The sequence below is a fragment of the Zea mays genome, chromosome 6, assembly GCF_902167145.1.
Source record: "Zea mays cultivar B73 chromosome 6, Zm-B73-REFERENCE-NAM-5.0, whole genome shotgun sequence".
Taxonomy (NCBI): domain Eukaryota; kingdom Viridiplantae; phylum Streptophyta; class Magnoliopsida; order Poales; family Poaceae; genus Zea; species Zea mays.
The window spans coordinates 6,090,544-6,105,032 of record NC_050101.1 but is presented as its reverse complement, the minus strand read 5'-3'; the positions used below and the strand labels follow the sequence as shown (position 1 = coordinate 6,105,032).

Genomic DNA, 14,489 nt, shown 5'->3' with positions numbered 1-14,489 from the left:
CTCTGTTTTCTTCTAATATGCGGTGGATGTGGTATAATTCTTTACTTTGTTTTATCTGTACGTTATTTTGGTTGGACCTAACAGGTAGGTTCATACCTAAACTATTATAAGCCCAGCATCCCGGTCGCTAAGTTGATTGTTGGTTGGTCCCCTGCCTCATTATTTTGTCTTTCTGTCTGTCTGTCAAGCCTGTTTGAAATAGCTCATCTAATCTGATCTACCAGGATGCCTTTCATGCAGGTTCTGATGGCGGATTTCTTCATGGCTGACCAGCTAACCAGCCAGGTAAACTGTGCTCAGCCGTACACTAGGCATGCATGGAGAGCTAGCCATTGTACTTATTACGTTGCGGCTCAAAATGTCTTGTTTTGCAGATCCCACTGCTAAGACACCTCAAGTTCACGGGGTGCTACTTCATGGCTGAAACTTTCAGAACTCACGCGTATGGAAGTTGTACCAGCAGCTCCCAATACAAGAACCTGGCATATGTGCTCTCTTTCCTGCCATACTACTGGCGAGCAATGCAGGTAGATTGATATTGAACGAATCTAGCAGATCTATCTGCTCATCAGACTAACTAAAATGGTCTACTGCTGCATGCTAGTGTCTGAGAAGGTACTTGGAAGAAGGCCACGACATGAACCAGCTTGCTAACACCGGCAAGTACGTATCAGCGATGGTGTTTAAACCAGAAAGCGTCCCGTGGCACGGAAAACCATGGGAGCTCTGACTTTTGGTTGGGGTGAAAGAGTGGGTAGAGATGTTGTGTTGTTTATTTCGAGCATGGGATTTTTTTTCTTCTGCAAAAATCTAGGGGGCCTCAACTTTTTTGAACAGAGAAGCATCAACAAAATGAGATGGGGGGCAAAGATGAGTATACCTTTTCAATTTCTTTGCCTCTTCTATCTTCCTCTGTCATCATCATGTACTTTGTATCCTCATAGACATTGAGCGTTCTGTTTTTTTCCTGGAGAGGGGGGGAGGGTTTTGTGTTGGCCGCTGGCGGCTGGGGTGGAGGGCTGGCGGCTGGGGTTCTGTGGTTTTGTGTTGGGGGCTGCTGGTGGCTGGCTGGAGGGCTGGCGGCTGGGGGGTTGTGTACTGCACTGGGCTTGTTTTGTTGCCTTTTTTATGTGTACTACATTTGGGCTGGTAGGCGGTACATGGATGGCCCAATACCAGATTTAGTTTTTTCATAGTTTCGTTGGGCTTTTTTTGTTGTCCTCTTATTAGTGGGCCTTTTTATGTTTTTATCATATTTTTTAAAGGTTCATTTTTTTTCAGGGACGGTACATGGATGGCCCAATACCAGATATATTTTTGTACCCATTATAAAAAAAGATATATTCAATATTTTTTGAACATGTTATGAGTATCTTATACGTACATCCACTCGAAAAAACAAAAACTACCTCCTTTTTGGTTATGCAATTCCACACACGTTTTTTTTATGTTCCATTGTATTTTCTGTATTTTTTAGGTCGAATGTCGTGATGCCAAGTGTGATGTTATTTTTTTGAATTAATCCTTTTAGTATTTTTTTGTTATTATTTTTTCATCATTTTTTGTTTGTTATTTTTTGAGTATGGGATCTCTTTTTTTGTTTTAGTTTGGTTTTTATAGGTTCTAAAAGGAACCGAGTGTCAAGGAAAAAGAGGAAGTTGTATATTTTATCCCCTGGATGTTAATTGCAAAAAAAAAGTTGACCACTGCCCATTTCTTTTGACCTTGCTAGCTCTAATGACATCTGAAAAAACAAAATTCCAAATTTTTTACATATGACATGATGACAATCCATTTAGACATAAACAAAATAATACACTATGCACACTATCCTTATAGCATTATCAAAAGAATGGGCAGTGGTCAACTTTTTTGCTGCACGATGCAATGTCCGGGGGGATCTCATTAAGTGTGGAGTCATGAAGGGCATTTTGTAAGTTTATATTTCTCATTTTTTTGTTTCACATTTCTGTATATTTTTTTCATTGTTTTTTGGTATTGTTTTTCATCATGTTCTTATTCAATTGTATTTTGTATTTTTGCAGATGATTTGAACGCGCCCTTTTTTGCTACATTTGATGAGAATCCTTCAATGAGACGGTCTCCTGCCGTAAGAAGAAGGTTGAAGATATGTTTGGGCAAGTCAGATGTAAGCTTACTGGAGCAGAACAAGTTTTCTCTCATGTTTATGTTCTGTTTTAGTTTCCCACTGTTTTTTGTGCTTTAGTGCTCACACCAAAGGAGTTTCCTTTTTTTGTACTTCCTTTCCCTTTTTGTCATATGCTGTTTTGGTAATGAAATGTTCGTTTGTTCCTTTTTGTAATAGGGATCTGGCCCAGAACAAGCTTAACGGCGACATCCCTAGGCTCATCTACTAGAATGGTGTACTGCAATCCCTGTAAGAGCTCTACATCATTTTTTGTTTTTGCTCAAGGTTCAAGATGTTTTTTGGGTGATAACATATGTTACCTTGGTTCCATAGAGGCTTGAGTGGTAATAACTGAATGGAACTTTTTTTGTCACCTGATATGTGCCAACTGAGTGGTATATGGTTCTTTTTTTGTAAGTTTACTGCCCTGCTCCATTGTGTGTCCTGATGCATAAGATGCAGTTTGATCTTTATTGACATTGGTTGTGCTCCATATCTGCAGTGACATAAGGGGGAACACTATCAGAGGAACAATTCTAGACGAAACAGCACTAGCTTTTTTGAGATTATGTATGTTGTTTCTTTGCGATTCTGTTGGTGTTTTTGGTTGTCCTTTTTAGATTAGGATGCTATGACGCGAATTTTCCTTTTTTGTATTTGGCATGCAGGGACATTTCATACAACCAATTCTCTAGAGAAATAACCTATGACATAGGTTAACTTCAATTAGCCGCACTGCAAGTCTTCCTAATGTTTTGAATTTTTTTTACTTCAGCAGACTTGTGTACTCATATCTTTCCCTCATTGTAAGATGTTACTATTATGTTTTTTTGTGTTGTAAGTTGTTATTATCATTTTTTTTGTTTTAAGATTTTATTTTGTAGCTTTTGTGTTTCATATTATGCGGCTACCATGTTATTGTATTTGTCGGGGACCATAATTAGGGGTACCCCCAAGACTCCTAATCTCAGCTGGTAACCCCCATCAGCACAAAGCTGCAAAGGCCTGATGGGCGTGATTACGGTCAAGGCTCCGTCCACTCAAGGGACACGATCTCGTCTCGCCCGAGCCCAACCTCGGGCAGGAACAGTAGACCAAGGCAGATTCACGCCTCGCCCGAGGGTCTCCTCAAACAACGGACGCACCTTCGACTCGCCTGAGGCCCAGCTCGGGTAGGCTTCGTGGAGAAGCAACCTTGGTCAGATCGCCACGCCAACCGACCGTATCGCAGGAGCATTCAATGCAAGGATCGCCTGACACCTTATCATGACGCACGCTCTTCAGTCGACAAGGCCGAAGTGACCGCAGTCACTTCGCCCCTCCACTGGCTGACCTGACAGGAAAACAGCGCCGCCTGCGCTGCTCCGACTACTGTGCCACCCGTCAGGGTGAGGCTGATAGCCGCCAAGACCGGCCTCAGGCGCCATAGGAAGCTCCGCCTCGCCTGACCCCAGGGCTCGGACTCAACCTCGACCTCGGACGACGGACTCCGCCTCGCCCGACCCCAGGGCTCGGACTCAACCTCGACCTTGGATGACGGACTCCGCCTCGCCCGACTCCAGGGCTCGGACTCAGCCTCGACCTCGGAAGACGGTCTCCGCCTCGCCCGACCCCAGGGCTCGGACTCAGCCTCGTCCTCGAAAGACGGTCTCCGCCTCGCGCGACCCCAGGGCTTGGACTCAACCTCGACCCCGGGCGACGGACTCCGCCTCGCCCGACCCCAGGGCTCAAACTCAGCCTCGACCTCGGAAGACGATCTCCGCCTCGCCCGACCCCAGGGCTCGGACTCAGCCTCGGCTCTGGAAGACGGTCTCCGCCTTGCCCGACCCCAGGGCTCGGACTCAGCCTCGACTCCGGAAGACGGTCTCCGCCTCGCCCGACCCCAGGGTTCGGACTCAGCCTCGACCTCGGAGGAGTCACTGCCTCGCCCGACCTCAGGCTCGGACCGACCATGTCACAAGGGGGGCCAGCATTACCCTACCCCTAGCTAGCTCAGGCTACGGGGAACAAGACCGGCGTCCCATCTGGCTCGCCCCGGTAAAACAGGCAATGATGGCACCCCGCGTGCTCCATGACGACGGCAGTTCTCAGCCCCTTACAGAAGCAAGGAGACGTCAGCAAGGATCCGACAGCCCCGACAGCTTTACTTCCATAGGGCCCAAGCGCTCCTCCGACAGCCATGACATCACATGAACAGGGCGCCAAAACCTCTCCGACACCCACGACGGCATGTACATAGGACTCTGGCTTCCCTCTGCTAGACACGTTAGCACATTGCTACAACCCCCATTGTACACCTGGGCCCTCTCCTTACATCTATAAAAGGAAGGTCTAGGGCTCTCGTACGAGAAGGTGGCCGCGCGGGAGAACGGGCAGACGCACAAGGCTCTCGCTCTCTCTCTCTCTCTCCCTCGTGAACGCTTGTAACCCCCTACTGCAAGCGCATACGCCCTGGGCGCAGGACAACACGAGGCCACGGTTTCCCCTTACTGTTTTCCCCCTTTGTGTTCCGTCTCGCACCGACCCATCTGGGCTGGGACACGCAGCGACAATTTACTCGTCGGTCCAGGGACCCCCCGGGGTCGAAACGCCGACAGTTGGCGCGCCAGGTAGGGGCCTGCTGCGTGTTGACGAACAGCTTCCCGTCAAGCTCTAGATGGGTAGTCTCCAGCAACCTCTCCAACCCGGGATGGTGCTCCGTTTCGGGAGCCTTGAGTTCATGTCCCTCGACGGCAGCTATGACATGATACTCCTTCCTCCGCTGCGCGACAACGACAATGGCGGCTGTCAGCCCGCCCATCGGCGGCGGAATCGACGACGTCTTCCCCACGTGACGGAAGAGCAACATCCGGGTCTGTCCCATCACCTTCCTCGCCGACGGAGGAGGAGGCAGGGTAGGCATGGCCAAGCAGGAGGCGGCACCTCGTCGGCTGTCGAGCGAGTTGACGGCGTCGGCGCCCCAACGGGGGACACGTCGGGCGTTGACCTCGCGTCTGAGACAAAGACGAGCGTTGTTTCCCCGCAACACGCCAACCCCAAGCAGACGGACGACGCCAGCACGCTCGCGAAGGACTTGCTGGGCGTTAGCCTCGTACCTGAGATAACGGTGCAGTCCGTCCCTGACGCGACTTCGTCACCATCCGTCGATCAAGAGGTACCGTCCGTTTCCCATCCTGTGCCTTTTAGATTTAGCTTCGACCCACCAAGCGACCCCGCTTTGGTGGATGCTTTCATAGAGGCATATCCGAACCTCCTGGGGTATCATATGCGGTCAACCTGGGACCGACTGACGGTCGTCTCGACCTACGGGCCCCCGGGTTCCGAGGAAGATGACGAGCCCGACTCTGGTTGGGATTTCTCCGGGCTCGATAACCCTAGTGCCATGCGGGACTTCATGACCGCATGTGACTACTTCCTCTCCGATTGCTCCGATAGTAGCCACAGCCTCGGCGACGAGGACTGTGGCCCAAGTCGCGAATGTTTCCACGTCGATCTAAGGGGTCTCGACGAAGGCAACCATCTTGGTATGCCGGAGGACGGCGATCCCCCTAGGCCTGCGCCTCGTGTTGACATCCTTCAGGAGCTAGCTGTGGTCCCAGTCCCTGCGGGGGGTCAGGACGCACAGCTCGAGCAAATCCACGAGATGCAGGCCAGGCTCGACGAGGAAGCAGGACAACTTGTGCAGTTCAGGCAGACTATCGGGCAGGAGGGGGCAGGCCGAGCACCAGCCGGAGAAGTGCGTCTTCTGGCCCAGGACGTCCTGCACCGCATCGCTAACGATGCCAGGGCAAGGCTGCCCCTCGCTTCCAGTGGGGTCGGCCAGAACCTGGCTGTAGCAGCAATACTACTCCGAGTGATGCCGGAACCATCCACCACCAAGGGCGGCGTATCCAGGGAGAGCTCAAGAATCTCCTGGAGGATGCCGCGGTCCGACGGGCCGAAAGCTCTGCCTCCCGAAGGCAGGGGTACACCCTGGAGCATCGCGCCACGACTTCCCGATTCATGCGGGAAGCCTCGGTCCACACCGGGCGCACGCGGGACACAGCGCCTGCGGCCCCGGGACGCCTCGGCAATGAGCACCACTGCCGTGACCGTCGAGCCCACCTCGACGAGAAGGTGCGCCGAAGCTACCACCCCAGGTGTGGGGGACGCTACGATAGTGGGGAGGATCGGAGCCCCTCGCCCGAACCACCCGGTCCGCAAGCCTTCAGTCGGGCCATATGACGGGCGCCGTTCCCGACCCGGTTCCGAACCTCGACTACCATCACCAAGTACTCGGGGGAGACAAGGCCGGAACTGTGGCTCGCAGACTACCGGCTGGCCTGCCAGCTGGGTGGAATGGACGATGACAACCTCATCATCCGCAACCTCCCCCTGTTCCTCTCCGACGCCGCCCGAGCCTGGCTGGAGCTTCTACCACCTGCACAGATCTCCAACTGGGACGACCTGGTCAAAGCCTTCGCCGGCAACTTCCAGGGCACATACGTGCGCCCTAGGAACTCCTGGGATCACCGAAGCTGCCGCCAGCAGCCGGGAGAATCCCTCCGGGACTACATCCAGCGATTTTCGAAGCAGCGCACCGAGCTGCCTAACATCACCGACTCAGATGTCATCGGCGCGTTCCTCGCCGGCACCGCTTGCCGCGACCTGGTGAGCAAGCTGGGTCACAAGACCCCCACCAGGGCGAGCGAGCTGATGGACATCGCCACCAAGTTCGCCTCTGGTCAGGAGGCGGTCGAGGCCATCTTCTGGAAGGACAAGCAGCCTCAGGGGCGCCAGCCGGAAGAGGTCCCCGAGGCGTCCGCTCAGCGTGGCACCAAGAAGAAGGGCAAGAAGAAGTCGCAAGCAAAACGCGACGTCGCCGATGCAGACCTTGTCGCCGCCGCTGAGCACAGGAACCCTCGGAAGCCTCCCGGAGGCGCCAACTTGTTCGACAAGATGCTCAAGGAGTCATGCCCCTATCATCAGGGTCCCGTCAAGCACACCCTTGAGGAGTGTGTCATGCTTCGGCGCTACTTCCACAAGGTCGGGCCCCCGGCGGAAGGTGGCACAGCCCACAACAACGACAAAAAGGAGAGCCACAAGGCAGAAGAGTTCCTCGAGGTCCACGACTGCTTCATGATCTACGGTGGGCAAGTGGCAAACGCCTCGGCTCGGCACCGCAAGCAAGAGCGCTGGGAGGTCTGCTCGGTGAAGGTGGCGGCGCCAGTCTACCTAGACTGGTCCGACAAGCCCATCACCTTCGACCAAGGCGACCACCACGACCGCGTGCTGAGCCCGGGGAAGTACCCACTCATTGTTGATCCCGTCATCGGCAACGTCAGGCTTACCAAGGTCCTCATGGATGGAGGCAGTAGCCTCAACATCATCTACGCCGAGACCCTCGGGCTCCTGCAGATTGATCTGTCCTCGATCCGGGCCGGCGCGGCACCCTTTCACGGGATCTTCCCCGGGAAGCGCATCCAGCCCCTTGGGCAACTCGATCTGCCCGTCTGCTTCGGGACTCCCTCCAACTTCTGAAAGGAAACCCTCACGTTCGAGGTGGTCGGGTTCCGAGGAACCTACCACGCATTGCTGGGGAGACCATGCTACGCCAAGTTCATGGCCGTCCCCAACTACACCTACCTCAAGCTCAAGATGCCGGGCCCCAACGGGGTCATCACCGTCGGCTCCATGTACCGACACGCGTACGAATGCAACGTGGAGTGCGTGGAGTACGCCGAGGCCCTCGCCGAATCCGAGGCCCTCATCACCGACCTGGAGAGCCTCTCCAGGGAGGTGCCAGATGCGAAGCGCCACGCCGGCAACTTCGAGCCAGCTGAGACGGTTAAGTCCATCCCTCTCGACCCCAGCAACGACGCCTCCAAGCAAGTCCAGATTGGCTCCGAGCTCGACCCCAAATAGGAAGCAGTGCTCGTCGACTTTCTCCGTGCAAACGCCGAGGTTTTTGCATGGAGTCCCTTGGACATGCCTAGCATACCGAGGGATGTCGCCGAGCACTCGCTAGATATCCAAGCTGGAGCCCGACCCGTGATGCAGCCTCTGCGCCGATTCAATGAAGAAAAGTGCAGAGCCATAGGCGAGGAGATCCATAAGCTGATGGCAGCAGGGTTCATTAAAGAGGTATTCCATCCCGAATGGCTAGCCAACCCTGTGCTTGTGAGAAAGAAAGGCAGGAAATGGCGGATGTGTGTAGACTATACTGGTCTAAACAAAGCATGTCCGAAGGTTCCCTACCCTCTGCCTCGCATCGATCAAATCGTGGATTCCACTGCTGGGTGCGAAACCCTGTCTTTCCTCGATGCCTACTTAGGGTATCACCAAATCAGGATGAAAGAGTCCGACCAGCTCGCGACTTCTTTCATCACACCCTTTGGCATGTACTGCTACGTTACTATGCCATTTGGTTTGAGGAATGCGGGTGCGACATACCAAAGGTGCATGAACCACGTGTTTGGAGAGCACATTGGTCGAACGGTCGAGGCTTACGTCGATGACATCGTAGTCAAGACGAGGAAAGCCTCCGACCTCCTCTCCGACCTCGAAACGACATTCAAGTGTCTCAAGGCGAAAGGCGTAAAACTCAATCCCGAGAAGTGTGTCTTCGGAGTCCCCCGAGGCATGCTCTTAGGGTTCATCGTCCCCGAGCGAGGCATCGAGGCCAACCCGAAGAAAATCGCGGCCATCCCCAACATGGGCCCCAGTACAGAGGGTCATGGGATGCCTTGCGGCTCTGAGCCGCTTCATCTCGCGCCTCGGCGAAAGAGGCCTACCTCTGTACGGCCTCTTAAGGAAGACCGAGCGCTTCACTTGGACCCCCGAGGCTGAGGAAGCCCTCGGGAACCTAAAAGCGCTCCTTACAAGCGCGCCCATCTTGGTGCCCCCCGCTGCCGAAGAAGCCCTCTTGATCTACGTCGCCACTACCACTCAGGTGGTCAGCGCCACGATCGTGGTCGAGAGACGAGAAGAGGGGCACGCATTGCCCGTCCAGAGGCCGGTCTACTTCATCAGTAAGGTACTGTCAGAGACCAAAATCCGCTACCCGCAAATTTAGAAGCTACTGTACGTGGTAATTCTGACGCGGCGAAAGTTGCGACACTACTTCGAGTCTCATCCGGTAACTGTGGTGTCATCCTTCTCCCTGGGGGAGATCATCCAGTGCCGAGAGGCCTCAGGTAGGATTGCAAAGTGGGCGGTGGAGATCATGAGCGAGACAATATCGTTCGCCCCTCGGAAGGCGATCAAGTCCCAAGTCCTGGCATACTTTGTGGCTGAATGGGTCGACACCCAGCTTCCAGCAGCTCCGATCCAACCGGAACTCTGGACCATGTTTTTCGACGGGTCGTTGATGAAAACAGGAGCGGGCGTGGGCCTGCTCTTCATCTCAACCCTCGGGAAGCACTTCCGCTACGTGATGCGCCTCCATTTCCTGGCGTCCAACAACGTGGTCGAGTACGAGGCTCTGGTTAACGGGTTGCGCATCGCCATCGAGCTAGGGGTCCGGCGCCTCGACGCTCGGGGCGACTCGCAGCTCATCATCGACCAAGTCATGAAGAACTCCCACTGCGTGACCCGAAGATTGAAGCCTACTGCGATGAGGTTCGGCGCCTGGAGGACAAGTTCTACGGGCTCGAGCTCAACCACATCGCCCGACGATACAACGAGACTGCGGACGAGCTGGCTAAGATAGCCTCGAGGCGGACAACGGTTCCTCCGGTCGTCTTCTCCCGAGACCTACATCAACCCTCAGTCAAGATCGACGACACGCCCGAGCCCGAGAAGGCCTCGGCTCGGCCTGAGGCACCCTCGGCTGGGCCCGAGGCACCCTCGGCCCCCGAGGGAGAGGCACTGCGCGTCGAGGAAAAGCAGAATGGGGTCACGCCTAATCGAAACTGGCAAACCCCGTACCTGCAATATCTCCATCGAGGAGAGCTACCCCACGACGGAGCCGAAGCTCGGCGACTGGCGCGGCGCGCCAAGTCGTTCGTCTTGCTGGGTGACGGAAAGGAGCTCTACCACTGCAGCCCCTCAGGCATCCTCTAGTGATGCATATCCATCACCGAAGGTCAGGAGCTATTACAAGAAATACACTCGGGGGGCTTGCGGTCATCACGCAGCGCCTCGAGCCCTTGTTGGAAACGCCTTCCGACAGGGTTTCTACTAGCCGACCGCGGTGGCCGACGCCACTAGGATTGTACGCACCTGCCAAGGGTGTCAATTCTACGCAAAGTAGACCCACCTGCCCGCTCAGGCTCTGCAAACAATACCCATCACCTGGCCATTTGCTGTGTGGGGTCTGGACCTCGTCAGTCCCTTGCAAAAGGCACCCGGGGGCTACACGCACCTGCTGGTCGCCATCGACAAATTCTCCAAGTGGATCGAGGTCAGACCCCTAAACAGCATCAAGTCCGAACAGGCGGTGGCGTTCTTCACCAACATCATCCATCGCTTTGGAGTCCTGAACTCCATCATCACCGACAACGGCACCCAGTTCACTGGCAGAAAGTTCATGGACTTCTGCGAGGACCACCACATCCGAGTGGACTGGGCCGCCGTAGCTCACCCCATGACGAATGGGCAGGTAGAACGTGCCAACGGCATGATTCTACAAGGACTCAAGCCATGGATCTACAACGACCTCAACAAATTCGGCAAGCGATGGATGAAGGAACTCCCCTCGGTGGTCTGGAGTCTGAGAACGACGCCAAGCCGAGCCACGGGCTTCACGCCGTTCTTTCTAGTCTATGGGGCCGAGGCTATCTTGCCCACAGACTTAAAATACAGTTCCCCGAGGACGAGGGCGTATGATGACCGAAGCAACCGGACCAACCGAGAAGACTCACTGGACCAGCTGGAAGAGGCTCGGGACATGGCCTTACTACACTCGGCGCGGTATCAGCAGTCCCTGCGACGCTACCACGCCCGAGGGGTTCAGTCCCGAGACCTCTAGGTGGGCGACTTGGTGCTTCGGCTACAACAGGACGCCCGAGGGCGCCACAAGCTAACGCCTCCCTGGGAAGGGCCTTTCATCATCGCTAAGATTTTGAAGCCCGGAACGTACAAGCTGGCCAATAGTCAAGGCGAGGTCTACAGCAACGCTTGGAACATCCGACAACTACGTCGCTTCTACCCTTAAGATGTTTTCAAGTCGTTCATACACCTCGTTTACATACGCAAATAAAGTCTAGCCATCAAGGAAGGGTCAGCCTTGCCACAGCAAAGCCCGACCCTCCCTCGGGGGCTAGAAGGGGGAACCCCCTCTACGTCAAAATTTTCCTCGAAAAAAGTCTTCCACCAAAACGACGTTCGTGTTTTCTGGCTATATCAGTAACAGAACCCCGAGAAACGAATAAGAGTGCATGTAAACGGCAAGGCCGACCGAGCCGAGGGACTCCTACGCCTCCGGGATACGGATACCTCACTCGTCACCTACCGCGAAAAATAACACTTACTTGGGTAAGCGATCCTGCTACTGACGAACAAGTCTGGATACGCGAAACAGGAGGAAAAGAGACACAGCTCTATATCACGACAACAAAGTGTTCAGGCCTCGGCGGCCACGAAAGACACATACATATTCAAAATAAACTGCTCCAGCAGAATCAGGCATCGCCCGGGGGAGGAGCTGCACCCTCGGCTTCGTTTCCACCCTCGACGAGATCCGCCCCGCCCTCAAATGGCGGCGCAAGCAGAAGGATCTCTGCCTCAAAAGTGGACGCCAACACCGCGCTTGGACCCGCGGCGGCCGCGTCAAGCCTCTGAACTTCGGCCAGGGCAGCTTCATCTTCGTCGGGAAGGCAGTACCCCTCGCTGACCTGCTCCAGATCCACATCGTAGTGGGAAGCGAGCACGGCGAAGGCCCACCTAATGTCGTGATGCAGCGCCTCGCGGAGTCTGCCGCGTGCGTGGTCACCCAAGGCCTGCAGGCGACTCTGAGGGTAGCTTCCCGAGGGGACATCGTCGAGACCAAAGACCTGGCAAAAGGCTGAGATAGCCTCGGACATGGCCACGTGGTCGGCCTCCCTCTGCTCAGCCGCCTGGGCAAGTGCCTTGGCGGACTCGTTGAGGGCAGACTCGAGCCCTGCAAACAGCCAAAGCAGAAGTCTTCAAACGCAAGTTGAAGAATGAAGCTGAATCAAAATCTTGAAACAACCAAGACATACCTTCGGCCCGGGCACGCTGCTCCGAGGCTGCGGCTTGGGCGGACTGAGCAGACCCGACGGCCACAGCCAGGTCCGCCGCAAGGGCTCTAGCCCGAGCGGACGCCTCGGCTAGCTGGCCTCCAAGGGCCTCAGCCCGACTTTCGGCCTCGGCGGCCCGGCCCCGAGATTGGTCCCGCTCACCTATGACCTGGCCAAGCTCCAACTACCGCTGCTGCCTCTGCCCCCAGCTCGTCACAGAGCAACCGAAGGTCCGCCGCCTCGGCGCTCCGTTGGGAGAGGCGCTCGGTGGTCTCGGCAAGCGTGGTCCTCAGGAACCATAGCGAACCCTAGACGTCGGCCTCGCGGCGGATGAACGACGACTTGGCGGTGCTCAGATCCGTCAGATCCTGAGGAAGGGAAGCGGGGCGTCACAAAGAATGTCTTGATCACATGAAAGGTATGCCTAAAAACCTTACCTGGAGGATCCTGGGAATGTCCTTGGAAAGGACCTCCAGGGTCGACCGAAGCGACCCCACTGTCGCCTCGACACACTCGCGAAGCTCGTCCCAAGTCTGCTCCTCTCGCTCATCGTCAAGAATGAGGAGGGGTTCCGAAGCACCACGGGTCCAGAACCAGAGCCTCTCCCCATGCCGCTCATTGAAACCTCGTCGCGCGAGGATGAGGTCGCCGCTCCCCAAGACAGGCCGCAGTTCTGCGCCTCCCTCCTCCAAGGCGTCGACACCTCCTGCAGCCAGCGCATCGGGTACCTCCTCGGCCAAGGGGGCAGGTTGCCGATCGCCGACCTCGAGTGGCAGCGCCTCAGCCATCTCAAAATCGGCGGCGACGGGTGGCTCCACGGCCAGAACGGCAACAGCCTCGGCAGAAGCCAGTGCCAGCACCGGCAACCCGCCCGGTGGGCTAGAGGCCGCGGCTGCGCTAACAGCCTCCCTCGGCACGACGGCCGCCTCGAAGAAGGGGTCAGCCTCGGGAACTCGCCCCACGACATCTTGTGCCACCTAAGCCCCCTACTTGGGGGCACATTGTGTAGAGGCCGGCCGGCCGGCGAGGCCCGGTGTGGCACCGGCTGCAGAAGCTGGCGCCGTCTTAAGGGCCTTCCAGGGAGCCAGAACGGTCGAACCGTGCCTCCATTTGCTGGGAAGAAAGGGAAGAGCAGGATCAGGATACACGAAGAAGGAGCCGGGACAGAGGTATCCTTAGATACTTACCCACTCCGGGCCACGACCAATCGTGCCTGCGGGGAGGCTCCTCGAGCCTCGGTCCCGCGGGTACCACCAAGGTTCGCCCCGTTGCCGGCTTCGGCATCGTCCCTGCCTCGGGCGCCCGAGGCTCCAGAGGGACGGTCTGCTCAGACACAGACACGACGACCTGAGGATCAGCCTCCTGTGCAGTCGGCACGGGCAACGGCTCTTGGGGAGCGGGCGGGTCGGCCTGACTCCCCGGGGTCACCTCAACTACCTCGGCCAAGGGGTCAAGTACCCCCTCGGCCTGCCCCCGTTCTTCGGACCGGGACCCCGACGTCCCGGCCCCGGATACCGACGGCGCCAGCCCACACGAGGGCTGGCTCGACGACCCCTGGCCCAGCCTCAGATCCGGGCTGAGGCCGAGGCGGGTAGCCATGTCATCGTCTTCATCATCGTCGTCGTCGTCATCATCGGGCATCTCCGGCGACGGCTCCCTCGGGAGCCCGTCCCTCTCCTGCCGACGACGACGCCTCTCCAAGGCATCCCGAGCCCGCATCCGCTCACGGGCCCGAGCCTTCTTCGCGTCCTTCTTCTCCTTCTTCTTTTCCGCGGCAACCCTCAGCGCGGCTCGGTCCACCGCGTCCTCCGGGACCGGCGGTAAGGAAGGCTTGTGAAACCCCACCTCCTGGAGACGGACGAAAAGTCTCGGCTGTGAGAACCAAGGGCAATCCGACACAAGAAGGAAGAAGGAGTGGACACTCACCAGGGATATGCACCCGCGCTCGGGACGCATCGAGGGCTGGGTAAGGACGCTGACATCCAGCCTCCCTACCGTGCCGGCTACCCGCCTATGGAGGTCATCGGCGGGGAGGGGGACCGAGGACATTTGTGAACCCTCCAAGTCAACCCCCGGCGCCATCTCCAAAAGAAGCAGCCGCCGCTCCGTCAAGGGGAGCACCCTCCGGCGATGGATGGCGGCAACCACCCCCGCGGCGG

General features: G+C 56.5%; 1 protein-coding gene across 1 annotated transcript; it reads left to right on the top strand.

Annotated features, from left to right (window-relative positions):
• Positions 1 to 226: 226 nt before the first annotated feature.
• Positions 227 to 766, top strand: LOC103630830 (phosphate transporter PHO1-2-like). Its single transcript, XM_008651883.2, has 3 exons — positions 227 to 285; positions 375 to 527; positions 605 to 766. The coding sequence occupies exons 1-3, from the start codon at positions 235 to 237 to the stop codon at positions 728 to 730; spliced, it is 330 nt and encodes a 109-aa protein (XP_008650105.2). The 5' UTR covers positions 227 to 234; the 3' UTR covers positions 731 to 766.
• Positions 767 to 14,489: the final 13,723 nt, after the last annotated feature.